Below are 14,016 nucleotides of genomic sequence, written 5' to 3'. Positions count from 1 at the left end.
CATTAACAGCATCTCACCTTTGCAATCCACCTCTTCCCTTGACATAGAAATTACACCTGCAACTCTAATAAATCCCTTAGGTTTGCTCAAGACATTGCACAGAAAGTCAGCGGCTCCTTGCTCACTTGATATCTCAATGGCTTTCACAGAGAGCCCCTAACAAGAGGCTCCAGGGTAATTATATTCCCTGTAAAACTGGAACCTTATTTCGGAAGCACTTTATATATACAAGGTTGTTTATCCTCCTTTTTACTTATCTTGCTCTTTCTGAATAGAAGGTCCTGGTATATTCTACTTCCAGGATAAATGACGCAAGCGGGTGAAAAGCAGTGAATAGGCGACTACTCACGCATATCTCCAAACGTTCCTTTGGTGACATTGACAGCCCGTAACACCGTCACAGTAAACTTGTGTGAATACTGGTGCTCCACCTGAAAATGAAAAAGATCCATTTCTGAAAGAAAATCCACCTCCCAAAAGAGATCTTTCCAAACTGCAAATGTATTCTCGATCCAAAAATGTTCTATAAACATATATTATGGTGATGGAGTGCCCAATTCTGCCCCTTACCAGCAATGCAAGTCAGAGGTCTCCATCCACACCTTGGGACAGATATTAAAACATACGCCCGATTTTATAACATGCATGTGCAGCCGCACACATGTTATAAAATCCAGGGTCAGCGCACACAAGGGGGTGCACACTTGTGCACCTTGCGCGCGCCGAGCCGCGCAGCCTTCTTCCGTTCCCTCCAAGGCCATTCTGAAATCGGAGCAGCCTTGGAGGGTATTGAAATCTAACTGACTGCCCAGTCACATGTAATACAGGAAGGAAGAGGTAGATCTCCAGCTCCAAGCACAGGGGTAGCCAGTTAGATTTGAGCCAGCTAACCCTCTGTGCATAGGTTTGGTCAGCCAAGTTAGGTGACTAGCACCAAAATTCAGCACTAGCCACCTAACTTTCTCCCCCCCATTTCCAGGGCCACCCACATTTAGAGCAGCTAAAATGTCACTGCCTAGTGAGATTTGATGGCTAACTTTAGTCACTAAATCCAGTTCAATTTTGATAGGGGGGAAATTAAGTCATCTAACTCCCAACATTAGGCAGCTAATCCTCTGAGACTGACTCTTTGGTGATGACTTGGATTACATATACAGTTCACATTCTCTCTTTTTTTAAAGAAATGCAGCACGTACGAATTTTAAAAACCTCTACGCATACCAAAGCCGGGAGAGATACGCGCAGAAGCCTGGCTGGTGCGTACCACGCAGATTTTAAAAAGCACGCAAGTGTGCACGTATCTCCCGGCACACGCACAAAATGTTTTGCAAAAAAAGCAGGCAGGCATAGGCATCATCTGGGCGAAGCATGGGCCTCCCAGATTTCTCAATGAAATGTGCGAGTAAATGTTTAACTGCTACACATGTACGTCTGCATTTTAAAACCAGAGGCCGCAGCACGCAGAGACTCGCTATGCACGTGACTTTACCGCTGCTCCGGAGGAGGAGCAAGCCTGCTGATCTCGCATTAGGGGTAAGGGGCATGCAGGATAAAGAAACAGAGGTGTCTGGGTGTCCTCCAGACTGACTGGGCAAACTAGTGGAGTCACTGGAAAAACTGGGAAGGTCCCTCGCGCGAGCAGGTTTTAAAATCCTCTTACACACGTGTGTAAAGCCGGCAAAGTCCTACGGAAGATACGCGACGTAGGGTTTGCTCGAGTAACCTCTTAAAATTAGGAGCATACTTACTCACAAGTCGGCATGTTTTCAATCATATGCACGCAAGTATGCGCGTGATTTAAAATTTCCGCGTATCTCTACTTGTGCGCCGATACGCGCTCGGACGGGAGCAAGTATGCTCGTTTTAAAATTAGCTTGCGTGAGCTCTGCTGGTTGGAAAAGCATGAAGCAAATACAGTTTATCTTCATTGCCTTCATTGGAGTTACAATTTTAACAACTCACTACATGCAAAGCACATGCATGATCTTCAAAGGGAAAAAGCCTGGGGAAAAATAGCATAACGCACGCACACTCAAAGCACCTGCCTACTTTGCACCTGCGGCGTGCGTGGGCAGCCGAGTGGCGGAAGACGGCCTGCATCCTTTGGATATGTCAAGTTCCCACCCCCTGAAGCATCTCACTGCAATCCACCTAAGAGCGTGCCTGCTCGGTGGAAGCTCGCAGAAGCTGCTAGCTGAGTTAGGGAAGGCAATGCTCAAACTTGCCATTTCCCCAAGTGACTTTGAAAATTGACCTATAAAAGATAATCATTCAATCTGAAGTGCTATATAAGAACATGCGTTTCATTACAAATAGGTTTAGAAACAGATTTAAAGGGATTTACTTACTATAATGTATTGGTAAGGATCGATGGAAGCCATTTGTTTTAAGGAAGGAAATCTCTCACAGTTACCAAAGGCCCCGGGTCTGGTCTCACACTGTCTTTACAGATATTGCAGTGTTTTGGAAGACGGTCATTCATTCACCCCTGCAAAGAAACATACACTGATGGTTAAAATTCACCAGGTTTTCCCTTCTGAACTCTCGCTGACTTCACCTTCCTTCGTAGTATAATTCTGACTGTATTCAACCACAAGCTACAAAGTTCTTGATGACTTGAATCATGCTTACAAGTTTTACCACAGGGGAGTTTCAGATTCTAAATCATGCCTTGATGGGATGTTCATGAAAAGAACTAGATGACCTTTTCAGATATGAAAACCACATTGTTTAACCCTTGTAAACACGCTAGCATCCACCCAGCCCACGTCAGATTTTTCTGACTTATAAGAAAAGGAATACAGAATGAATGAGAGCAGCAGAGTCAAAAGACAGATCAACAAAACAATTTTTAAAAAACAGTGGTGAAATATTTTACCTTAACTATAAAGAACATTTCTTTTCTACAACTGAGCTTTAAAAGTCTTCACTGGGTCTTTTAATGGCTGAATGAACTATTACTAATAATAATAATAATGTATTCATTTGATATCCTTCATATGGGCATATGTTTCAAATGAATCTATAAATAGAAGCAAAGCATACAAAATATTTTAAGAATTGTTTTCAGATTATTTTCCTCCATGAAGTAACTTTCAGGCGGATGTTTCCACTTGATATAACCAGCAGTGGTTTCCCAGTGATCAGTACCATCTAGTGAGATAATTTGACAAAAAAAAAAAATATGCAACAGAGAAAAGGACAGTCTTATGATGACATATCCACACAAAAACAGATTCTTATAGAGGTGCTCCATTAGGATCACCTTGTACTTAATGAATGCCTTTTTTTTCATCATTACAGTTCAATGGTTTCTCATCACTGTTTAAACATTTCAAGGGTGGATTTAGGTGTTATATATACTTGAAGCTAATCTATAGACCCTTTGCTTGTTGACATAAAACACTGCTACTTTACAGTGCGATGTGAAAATAACATGGGTTATTTATTATTATTATTATTATTATTATTATGTGCCTGTTGGTGCACAGGCCCTCAGTACCATTAATGCATCAGGCCTGAGCTCCTGTCAGCACATTGGGCCTCAATATAGGCGACACGTCTACAGTATTTACTCTGTTGACACACCAGTCCCCAGTCCCATCAGTGAACTCGACGCACGAGTCAGGAACAGACTTTGAGAGGCTATAAAGATGTTTCATTGCATTTAATTCCCTCCATGTTGATGTCCTTATATCCATCCCACCAGTTCAACCGAGGATCTGAAATCAACAGTGCGGTTAACCCAGGAGGATGCCCCCTCATGGAGGCCACTAGCAGATTCACAGGAGGATGACCCCATACTGGAAGCAGAAGAGGATTTCTCTTTCCCAACTCTAGTTCAGAGAACACAACAGCCCATAGACCAGGTGACTAAATTGGCAAAAACTCTTTGCCTTGCTGGCAGCAAGTGATAAAGAGGGAACTCTTTAAACTCTCCTGTCCAAAGTAGAGGATTTGTTCCCTCAAGAAACATAATGGCAGAAAAACACCATTATGGCCCACTTGCCCAACTAATTTAGCTTTAAAATTACCATTATCAGAGATACTCTGTATTTATCCCATGCTTTCTTGAATTCAGAAACCTTTTTTTTCATTATCATCTCTTTTGGAAGGCTCATGTATCCACTACCTTCTCTGCAAAGAAATATTTCCTAAGAAGACTCCTTAGTCTACCTCATTTCACTCTCATCCCAAGACCCCTCATTCTACAGTCTCCTAACTTTTGAAAGAGGCCCCCTTCCTGTGCATGGAAACCTTTGAAATATTTAAATGCCTCTATCATATCTCCCATTTCTTGCCTTTAATCTAGGGTATACATATTCCAATCTTTAAGTCTATCCCCATTTGCTTTAGAACAAAGACCACTGGCCATTTTAGTAGCCACTCCTGAGAATAAATTCCATTTACCATTACCCTTTGTCACCTCCCATTCAGCCAGTTTCTAATCCAGTCAATCACTCTAGGTTCAATGCCAAGGCTGCTCAATTTATTTTTAAGTCACCTATGCAGAAATGTGTCAAAGGCCTTACTGAAATCTAAATACACTACATATAGGGGCGGATTTTCAGAGCCCTGCTCGCCGGTAGGCCTATTTTACATAGGCCTACCGGCGCGCGCAGAGCCCCGGGACTCGCGTAAGTCCCGGGGTTTTCGGAGGGGGCGTGTCGGGGGGCGTGTTGGGGGCGGGCCCGAACCGCGCTGCGTTTTCGGGGCGTGTCGGGAGCGTTCTGGGGGCGTGGCTACGGCCCGGGGCGGCCCGGGGGCGTGGTCGCGTCCCGGCGCGCAGGAGGCCCGCTGACGCGCGGGGATTTACGCCTCCCTCCGGGAGGCGTAAATCCCCCGACAAAGGTAAGGGGGGGGTTTAGACAGGGCCGGGCGGGTGGGTTAGGTAGGGGAAGGGAGGGGAAGGTGAGGGGAGGGCAAAGGAAAGTTCCCTCAGAGGCCGCTCCGATTTCGGAGCGGCCTTGGAGGGAACGGGGGTAGGCTGCGCGGCTCGGCGCTGCCGGCTATACGAAATCGATAGCCTTGCGCGCACCGATCCAGGATTTTAGTAGATACGCGCGGCTCTGCGCGTATCTACTAAAATCCAGCGTACTTTTGTTTGCGCCTGGAGCGCAAACAAAAGTAGGCTATTCGCGCTCGTTTTAAAATCCGCCCCATAGCATACTCCCTTGCAACTCTCTGGTCACCCAATCAAAAAATTTTTCAGATTTATCTCTTGTAAAGACATGCTGCTTCGGATGTTGCAAGTCAGTGGATTCCATAAGAACATGCCATGCTGGGTCAGACCAAGGGTCCATCAAGCCCAGCATCCTGTTTCCAATAGAGGCCAAACCAGGCCACAAGAACCTGGCAATTACCTAAACACTAAGAAGATCCCATGCTACTGATGCAATTAATAGCAGTGGCTATTCCCTAAGTAAACTTGATTAATAGCAGGTAATGGACTTCTCTTCCAAGAACTTATCCAATCCTTTTTTGAACCCGGCTACACTAACTGCACTAACCACATCTTCTGGCAACAAATTCCAGAGCTACACTAACCTCTATTTTAGCAGCAATTCCATTAATTAGTTAGCTCCTCAAGAACACATTTCTGAAAATTAATTGAGGTTTTCCTCATTTCCAACCTTATTTGTGTTCATTTTATGTGATCCAGATACTGGCCCTTCCATAGTGAGCACCAAACAGAAAAGGCAAGAAAAAAAAAGAAAAATGTAGATCTTTCTAAACCTAAACAGTAATTATTCCCACAAGCAGGAATTCTGACTGTAGAGGTAGAAGTTAGATTCCAGAGGCAAACTAATTTTACTTGCAGGACAGTTGAGGAAAAGGCAGGGACTTTGGCAGATCTTTCTCTTTCTTTCTTTGTATCACCTAAATTGTCACTGCTATTACCACTTCTACATGTTGTCCTGATCCACAGTAAGGAACTGGTTCGATGTGAAAGATGTCTGTAGATCGACTCCCTAAAGAAACAAGTGACAGAGCTCAGACAGGTGCTGGCAAAATTGAGAAGCATCCGGGATAATGCCGATGAAATGTTTTGAAGCTCATCAACCACCGCATCTAGGAGGTGGAGGGTACTAGTGATAGGTGACTCGCTTCTGAGCGGCATTGAGGCATCCATCTGCCAATAGACATGTTCTGGGAAATGTCTGCTGAGTGCCAAATGTCCAAGACATTATGGAGAGATTGCCGAATATCCTAGTCTACTTACTATTATCTGATGCTGCTCATCCATGTTAGCATAAATGATACTACCAGATACCACACAGATCATATCAAAAGTGACTTCAATGCTATGAGAGCGAGGAAAAGCAGATAGATGCATAGGTGGTATTCTCCTCCATCCTCCCAGTCAAAGATAAGGGCCCAGGCAGGAAAGCTCACATTCTGGAGATAAATGAATGGCTGAGTAGATGGTGTCAATGAGAGCATTTTGGCTTCCTGGAAAATGGGATGATGTTTCAAGGACTTCTGAGCAGAGATGGGTATCCACCTGTCTAAAAGGGGGTGCAACACACTTCCAACACAGACAGGCAAATGTTCTGAGGAGGACTTTAAACTAAGATCATCAGGGATGGGTGAACAAAACCTAAGGTAAGTAAAACATTAAATACTTGTATAGAAATGGGAAAAAAGAGCAACATCTGTAAAGCTACTCTAAATGCTCATATGAAGTCCTAGATCTAAAGGCAGTCATGGAAGAAACTGATTTGGATGTAATGGCTGTCAGACAGACATGTTACACTGAAAACCATAACTGATACAATTAACACATACAATTAACACTGATACAATTAACACATACAATTAACACTGAATTCCAAGGCTTCAAACAATACCTTTCCCTTTGGCCTACTAAACCCAGAGGTAAAAAAAAAAAGAAAAGAAAAAAAATAAGAGCAAGGCAAGTCCTTCCCTTCTGCTCTTTTTGTCTAAACCTAAGCAGTAATGGAGAGAGACCATTTCCTGGTCTTACCCGAGTACTGAGAGGCAGTCTTCAGCTCCAGTCCTGTGGGTGGTGGCTGACTTCTAGCGGCGCCAGGATCATCTACAAAAGCTGATGCCCCGTGACGCACAGCAGAAGCCATGCGGGGGCGCAGCCCTAGGTAAGAATTTGGGCCCAACTCTGTAAGTAACTGATTTCCATCTTTCCTTGATCTAGACTATTGCCTTTTTCTATATCAAGTATATATTTATTTATTTATTTAAAAGCATTTATATATTGTTTTTTAAAAATAAATTTTATCAAAACGGTTTACAAGAGTAAAATAAACATAAAATAATCAAAAATAAAATGAGGTTTCAAATATACATAAAATAAACAATAACTAGTCAGAATGCTAGGATTAAAGACTTTTATAAAATAAGAGATTTGATGCCATGGGCTTAATTTTTTCTAGGTGGAGGGGTGGGGTGGAAATAATAGAAAAAATAAAGATTGTATTAATATTGCAGGGGGGGGGGGGAGTAGGGAGGAGAATGACAAATTGAAAAAATGGAAAATGAGGGTTAAAAAGGGTGCAGATGACTATGCAATTATAGTTTGGCATTAGAGTAATCGTTTAATTAGATGAGATGTTAAATGCAAGTTGAAAAAGGTGGGTTTTGAGAGATTTTTTAAAATGAGAAGGGTTAGATATTGAACGTAGGGGGTTTGGTAAAGAGTTCCAAAGTATTGGCCCGGCTATTGAAAAGGCCCTTTTTCTGGTGAGGTCTAATCTAGCTTGTTTGGGAGAGGGGATATCTAGGAGATTTTGATATATATATATATATATATATTCTTGATTGTAATTGTAATTGTTAAAAAACGTAATTTAGAAAAAAATAAACCTAAGCAGTAATAATACCCAGAAAGGGGTGTTGCTCTCACCTCCATGCATTGGGAGTACTCAGCAGAGGACCTGGTAGCAGGATCTAGCCCCCAATAATTCCTCTATGCAAAGGAACCTAGCCAGTCGAAGGAGGGCACAGGGGTACCACCATGTGGCACATGCCCCTCCAAGATGACTGAGGATCCTGCCCTAATCGCCTTCATCACCACTGGGGTCACGGATTACTGTCCCTTTGCCTCTCAGTTCTTTGAGGAGTCCTTAGACCCCTACCTGATCCACCAGAGCACCACTCTCGTGCTCCAAATTCCTGGACAAGCTAGGCAAAGCGATGGGAGTCAATGTCCGTAAGAAGCAAGACCCTCACGCCAAGCTTTCCAGGTTTCTTTGGATTTTGGAAACACCTTCAGTCTCTACAGCAATTTGATCCTGTGGTATTTATAAACAAGAACATGGCAGAATCCAGTCTCCTGTCCACCAGTAGCAAGAAAATTGGAGTCTGGCTCTGGAGTCTGAGGTAGTCCAGTTACCACTAAAGCTATGATATAATGTACTATAATAAAGAAGGCAAGATTTAAAAACTATCTATTAGTATTTGGCTTTAAATAGGAAGAAAACAAACATATAAAAACAACATGAAGCATAAAAGCATCCACTGAAGATCTAGCAAACACTGTGTCATGAGGCCAGTTGAGGACCCCTGCATTTACATCCAGTTCCATTTCAGATGTAGTAGAGAAGGGGGTATAATGAGTAACTTTTTAAATATGTTCATATGTCTAAGACTAGAAGTGTGTCCCTCCAGTGTGGGAAAGATGCACTTCCACAATGGACTGCTAGTTCCATCATGAGCTCTCTTCATTTAGATACACAAATTTGTAAGGAGCTTTATGGGATGATATCGCCTATGGATATATCCCTTAACAATAAATCTCAATGCTGATGACAACTGACATAGGGAATGGATTAACTGAAAGAAAAAAGCTTGATACTATCCCACATTCTTGGTTAATAAATTGCCTTAAAATGTACAATGTAAACCCTGGAATTTAGTAGACTACACTCCATCTGAATTATGAGTCCGGATAATCCTGTATTTCATTCCTAACATCAAGATCCTGCAAGAAATATTCCAGGGAGCTTACGTCAGCTCTCCTCATCGCAATGAATGCACACAGTACACATTTCCTTAAGCTATGGGTTTAGCCTTAATCCTAGAGATGCTAATGATCTACAGGTAACATCACACCAACTATTTGTGGATGAATTAAAGCTTTACAGCTCCTATAATTGTCACTTAATGGAATAACTCAGAATAGTAAAGATCTTCTTAGATGACAAAAGGATAATATTTGACCTGGACAAAGGAGAAATTACTACTTACCTGATAATTTCCTTTTCTTTAGTAATGACAGGTGAATCCAAAACCTTAAGAACATAAGAACATGCCATACTGGGTCAGTTCTGCAAACAGAATGCTCGGAATTATTTGAAAGGGAATGGTGAATAAAACGGAAAATGTCATAATGCCTCTGTATTGCTCCATGGTGAGACCGCACCTGTGTACAATTCTGGTCGCCATATCTCAAAAAAGTTGCAATGGAAAAGGTACAGAGAAGGGCGACCAAAATGATAAAGGGAATGGAACAGCTCTCCTATAAGGAAAGACTAAAGAGGTTAGGACTTTTCAGCTTGGAAAAGAGATGGCTGAGGGGGGATATGATAGAAGTGCTTAAAATCATGAGAGGTCTAGAACAGGTTAATGTGAATTGGTTATTTACTCTTTCAGATAATAGAAAGACTAGGGGGCACTCCATGAAGTTAGCATGTGGCACATTTAAAACTAATCAGAGAGGGGTAGAGCGGTCGCACGGTGCATACTGCTCCGGAATTTTTTCTCGTTGAAAGAATTTCTAATAAACAAAATGCCTCCGAAACGCAAAGGGAAGCTCAGGACTTACACCTCAATTCCAGCGCTTCCATCACGGCAGAAGACGTTGGTTTGCTATAGATCACAATACACAGGATTCAAGAGGAGGTAATCGTGAGAAATGGCTGTATAGAAAGGAACAAGAATGGATTTTTAAGCTGCGTTCTGAAGAACCAAATGGACTTAATTGCAAAATCGAATGGCAGATCGAATGGCAGAGGCAAGGAATCTAACATCTGGTTTGAGCATGCACCAAGTTAATAGCAGGAGGGGACATTTAAACTTTACATCATATGGTAACACACATCAATATGTGTTTCAGAACTGTGTACTTCTGAAGTAAGTTTGCTGTTTAAATTGAGCAGCCATGTTTTAGCATTTAGACTAAGCCCGACCAACAAGACTGAGGGTTGAGAAAGAACTGTGAGTATAATCGAATGCAGCATTATTTAATGAACAAAGGTAAAAATAAATCTGACTGGTGTGTTTTTCGAATTGTAGAGTCCGCCGTGATGCAGCGTTAAAGCGAAACGTTGGCAACATTGGCGGCGGCCAAACAAACAATCGGTGATTTTGGAAGGCATGCACTTGCCAAAGGAAAACAAATAATATGGAGCAAGTTGAGAGATAAGTGCCTTGCTGTTTAAAGATGTCAGGATAAGTTTCACATACTAGAACGTATAAAGTATTCTTCGTTCTTGCAACTGAGCTCTGAAGTTAAAACCTTTTTCTGTTCTGAGCATTGATAAAAATGGGGCTGTGGAGCTAATCGGCTGAAGATCATTTGTTGTTTTGATTGTTGGAACACAACGTTAAATCCTATATTTTGTGAAATCATGGCTAATCAACTCTAAAAGAGTACTATCACTTTTAATGGGAATTGCAAAAAGAAGATATATCAAATGAGTAAAAAACTGTTGATTCAACAATTTAGTAAAGAATTTTTAAGAAGAGTTGCAATCATTTTGCTGGCACTGAAGTCGGGCTCACTGGTCTACAGTTTCCTGAATCATCCCAGAACTTTTTAAAAACTGGTTTCACATTGGCCACCCTCCAGTCTTCTGATACCATGGATGTTTTAAATGATAGGTTGCAAATTGCCAGAAACAGGTCTGCAATTTCATTTTTCGGTTCCTTCATAACTGGAGTGAATACCATCTGGTCCTGGTGATTTATTAATGTTTAGTCTATCAATCTGAGTTATTATATCCTCCAGTTTCACAGTGATTCAATCTAATCTCTTGCAGTCATCACCATTAAAAAATGTTTCCAGTGTGGGTATGGCCCCAACATCCTCAGTAAAGACAGAGACAAATAATTCATTTGGTTTTTCAGTTACTTCCTTTTCCTCCCTGACTACCCTTTTTACCCCATAGTCATCCAAGCAGCCCAACTGATGCCCTCACATGCTTTTTACTTCAAATGTACTTGAAAAAATTTGTATTACTTGATTTTACTCTACGGCAAATTTCTTTTCAAATTCTCTCTTAGCCTACTTAATTATTTTGTTCATCTAATTTGCCATTACCTATGCTCGTCCCCTACTGTCCTCATTGGGTCTGATTTCCATTTTCTGAATAATGCCCTTTTGGCTTTAATTGCCTCTTTCACCTCACTATTAATGCACGGAATACATTTTGTCTGGGCCTCAAGGATGGTAATTTTAAACAGCGTCCACGCCTCCTGGAGGTTTTTAACCTTCTGGACTGCTCCTCTCAGTTTCTTTCTAACAAAATTTCCTTATTTTATCATAATATCTATTTTATAGTTAAATGATACTGCAGTCATTTTTCTTAGCATTCATCCTCTACTGATTATGTCAAATTGTATTACATTATGATCACTATTGCCAAGCAGATCCACCACTTTCATCTCTTGCACCAGGTCCTGAGAACACCTCTTTGACTGAAGACTAACAAAAACTTGAACATAAGGGTGAACATAAATATCTAAGAGTAAAAGGTGCAAAATCCAGGACAAGTTACTGAGAAAAAAGATTAGCAAAGAATACTACCAGAGATCAAAACTAATATTGAAAACATTTTTAACAGCACAGAATAAGAATCAAATTATGAACTTGCAAGCACTGAACCTTCCTATAGTTTTAGAATTGTAGATTGGCCTTACTAAGATCTTGAACAATTGGATGTAAGAAGAAAACTCCTCCATGCCTACCTGACAGGTAATCTAAAAGAACAAGAGTCTGCTGAGATTGTGCATCCCAAGAGCTGACGTTTATTTATTTATTTAGAATTTTTTTATATACCGACAACCGTTTGCACATCGTATCGGTTTACAAGTAACTTAAAACTTTCCGGCAATGCCTTTACAGGGAACAATAACTATGTATACAAGAACTTACAACTAATACAGAACTCTACCTGTGTATTTATATCAACTAATACGTTGGTATAAATACACAGGTAGAGCTGCTATAATGGGCCTCCAGGCATCCTCAGAGTCAAATGTTCAAAAAGTGCTGAAGTATGAACGTGAACAGCCAAAATCTATCCTTAAACATAGGCAAGCATTCCAGTGAGAACAAGGAATGAGAATCTACCGATGCACATGGAGAAAGAGGGAGCAATTTGCAAAACAAGCAAGAAATGTTTTGTAGAATTAAACCAGCAAACAAGGATAAACAATTGATAAAATCGTAACTACAGAAGGAAATATGAGTTTCTTCAGCAATCACACTTAGATCAAAACCAGACACAGGAAGCGCTAAGGAGGTGTACTTAAACCTAAAGACGATGCATTGATAACTACAGCGTAGGACAGTGGACCACGGACAAGACGGAAAAAACAAATCAGTAAAACAGATGATTGCAGATTCTATGAAACAGAGCTGGAAACAGTTGCACATCTCGTCACTGGGTGTGCGGGGTTGATATCAGAAAGCCTGTACACAGGAAGGATCAATAGAAGTGGCATGCCTGATCTACTGGAAGCTGTGTGAACACTAACTTCACTGTACCAAAAACAAAATACTGGGATCATTACCCAGAGAGAACTGCAGAGAATGCAGAAGTTTAGATCACATGGTGAAATATTTGTACTTGATATCCTACGATTCCTTTGTACCTAACGGCATGTTACAATACACAAACATCACAAATACACTGCAAACAATATAAATACATGTAGAGCTGCTATAATAGGCCTCCAAGCATGCCCATTACAACCGATAAGAAGCTCAATGCATGAAAACCACATATTGTGGTAAAGAGGAAAGACACAAGAGCAGTGCTGATAACTAAAGTGTCAGTAGTAAGCAATTACTCTATATAACATGTGGAGAGAGAGAAGATCTTGAAGTACCAATACGGCCAATCAGAAGCTAAGAATGAGTGTCAGACAGATACAGAAAGTGTCCCAAATACTGGGGGCCACTGGCCTGCCAACTTCCAACCATGCAGATCACATTCTAGGAACTCCAGGAGGAAAGCTTTCCTTGGCCTATGCAAGTATTGTGGTAAGCACTAGGGACATGCAATCATTTACAAAAACAAATTCACAACATTTCACATTTTGTTTGACTCATTAAAAAAAAGGGGGTTCGTTTTCTCTCGTTTTGTTTTTAAAATGCTGCCATCGACCAAAACAAAATCCTCTCGGGTTCCCCTCATTCTCCCTGAACCTCCTTACCGTAGTTTTTCATTTTCTTGGCAGTGCATGAGATATCTCTGGTCACCCCCAGCCCCGCTGGACGTGCGCGGGGAAGCGTGCGCAGACCGAGCCGACTCCCAGTGTTAATTTCTTCCGTTCAAAATGGCGCCAGCCGGCCCCCAGACCCCACACTTTTATGGATTTTGTTCCATTTTTCCTTTTGTGTTTGCGGCCTCTATTTCCCATTTTAAATAAATGAACAAACCGAACGATTGAGACTGGATGCAATGCACCCTGGGGCTTCTGAGTGAGGTTCATTCCTGTCACGGTGTCTGTAAAACAAACTCACTAGAAGATACTAAACTGCTTACTGCAATGAGAACGAAATACTGCCAATGCCCTAGCAAGTTACGCTGGCATGCAAGATCAGCGAGCACCAAACTGTAAACAATCTGCACCATTCTTTATTCTTCGTCTTTCACTCAAAGCTGCCTTGTCAAAGCGCACCTCAGCGTAACACACACGTCACGCAGGCAGTGACAGATTTATGATTTTGGCGCCCCTAGGCAGGCCGTCTTGGTGCTGCACCCCCTGTCATCGCTCTAATGCCCCCCCTCTCCCCCCAGGTTGGACATC

At 41.7% G+C, this 14,016-nt stretch overlaps 1 protein-coding gene across 2 annotated transcripts in view; it reads right to left on the bottom strand.

Moving 5' to 3' along the window:
• The window catches only part of PLA2G4A (phospholipase A2 group IVA), a 167,333-nt gene that overhangs the window by 120,651 nt on the left and 32,666 nt on the right, over positions 1 to 14,016 (bottom strand). The window contains exons 2-3 of one of the 2 annotated variants that reach the window (XM_029618209.1): positions 2,349 to 2,488; positions 350 to 431 (exon numbers count right to left, since the gene is read on the bottom strand). In XM_029618209.1, the coding sequence (XP_029474069.1) occupies positions 350 to 431; positions 2,349 to 2,381 (115 nt within the window). In that variant the 5' untranslated portion in view covers positions 2,382 to 2,488. Of the gene's footprint in view, positions 1 to 349; positions 432 to 2,348; positions 2,489 to 14,016 lie in introns of those variants that run through there. The other variant, XM_029618210.1, reaches the window with a different exon arrangement.

The sequence above is a fragment of the Rhinatrema bivittatum genome, chromosome 10, assembly GCF_901001135.1.
Source record: "Rhinatrema bivittatum chromosome 10, aRhiBiv1.1, whole genome shotgun sequence".
NCBI classification, from domain to species: Eukaryota; Metazoa; Chordata; class Amphibia; order Gymnophiona; family Rhinatrematidae; genus Rhinatrema; species Rhinatrema bivittatum.
Note: the sequence above shows the minus strand (reverse complement) of the source record. Positions and strands in the feature narration are given on the sequence as shown.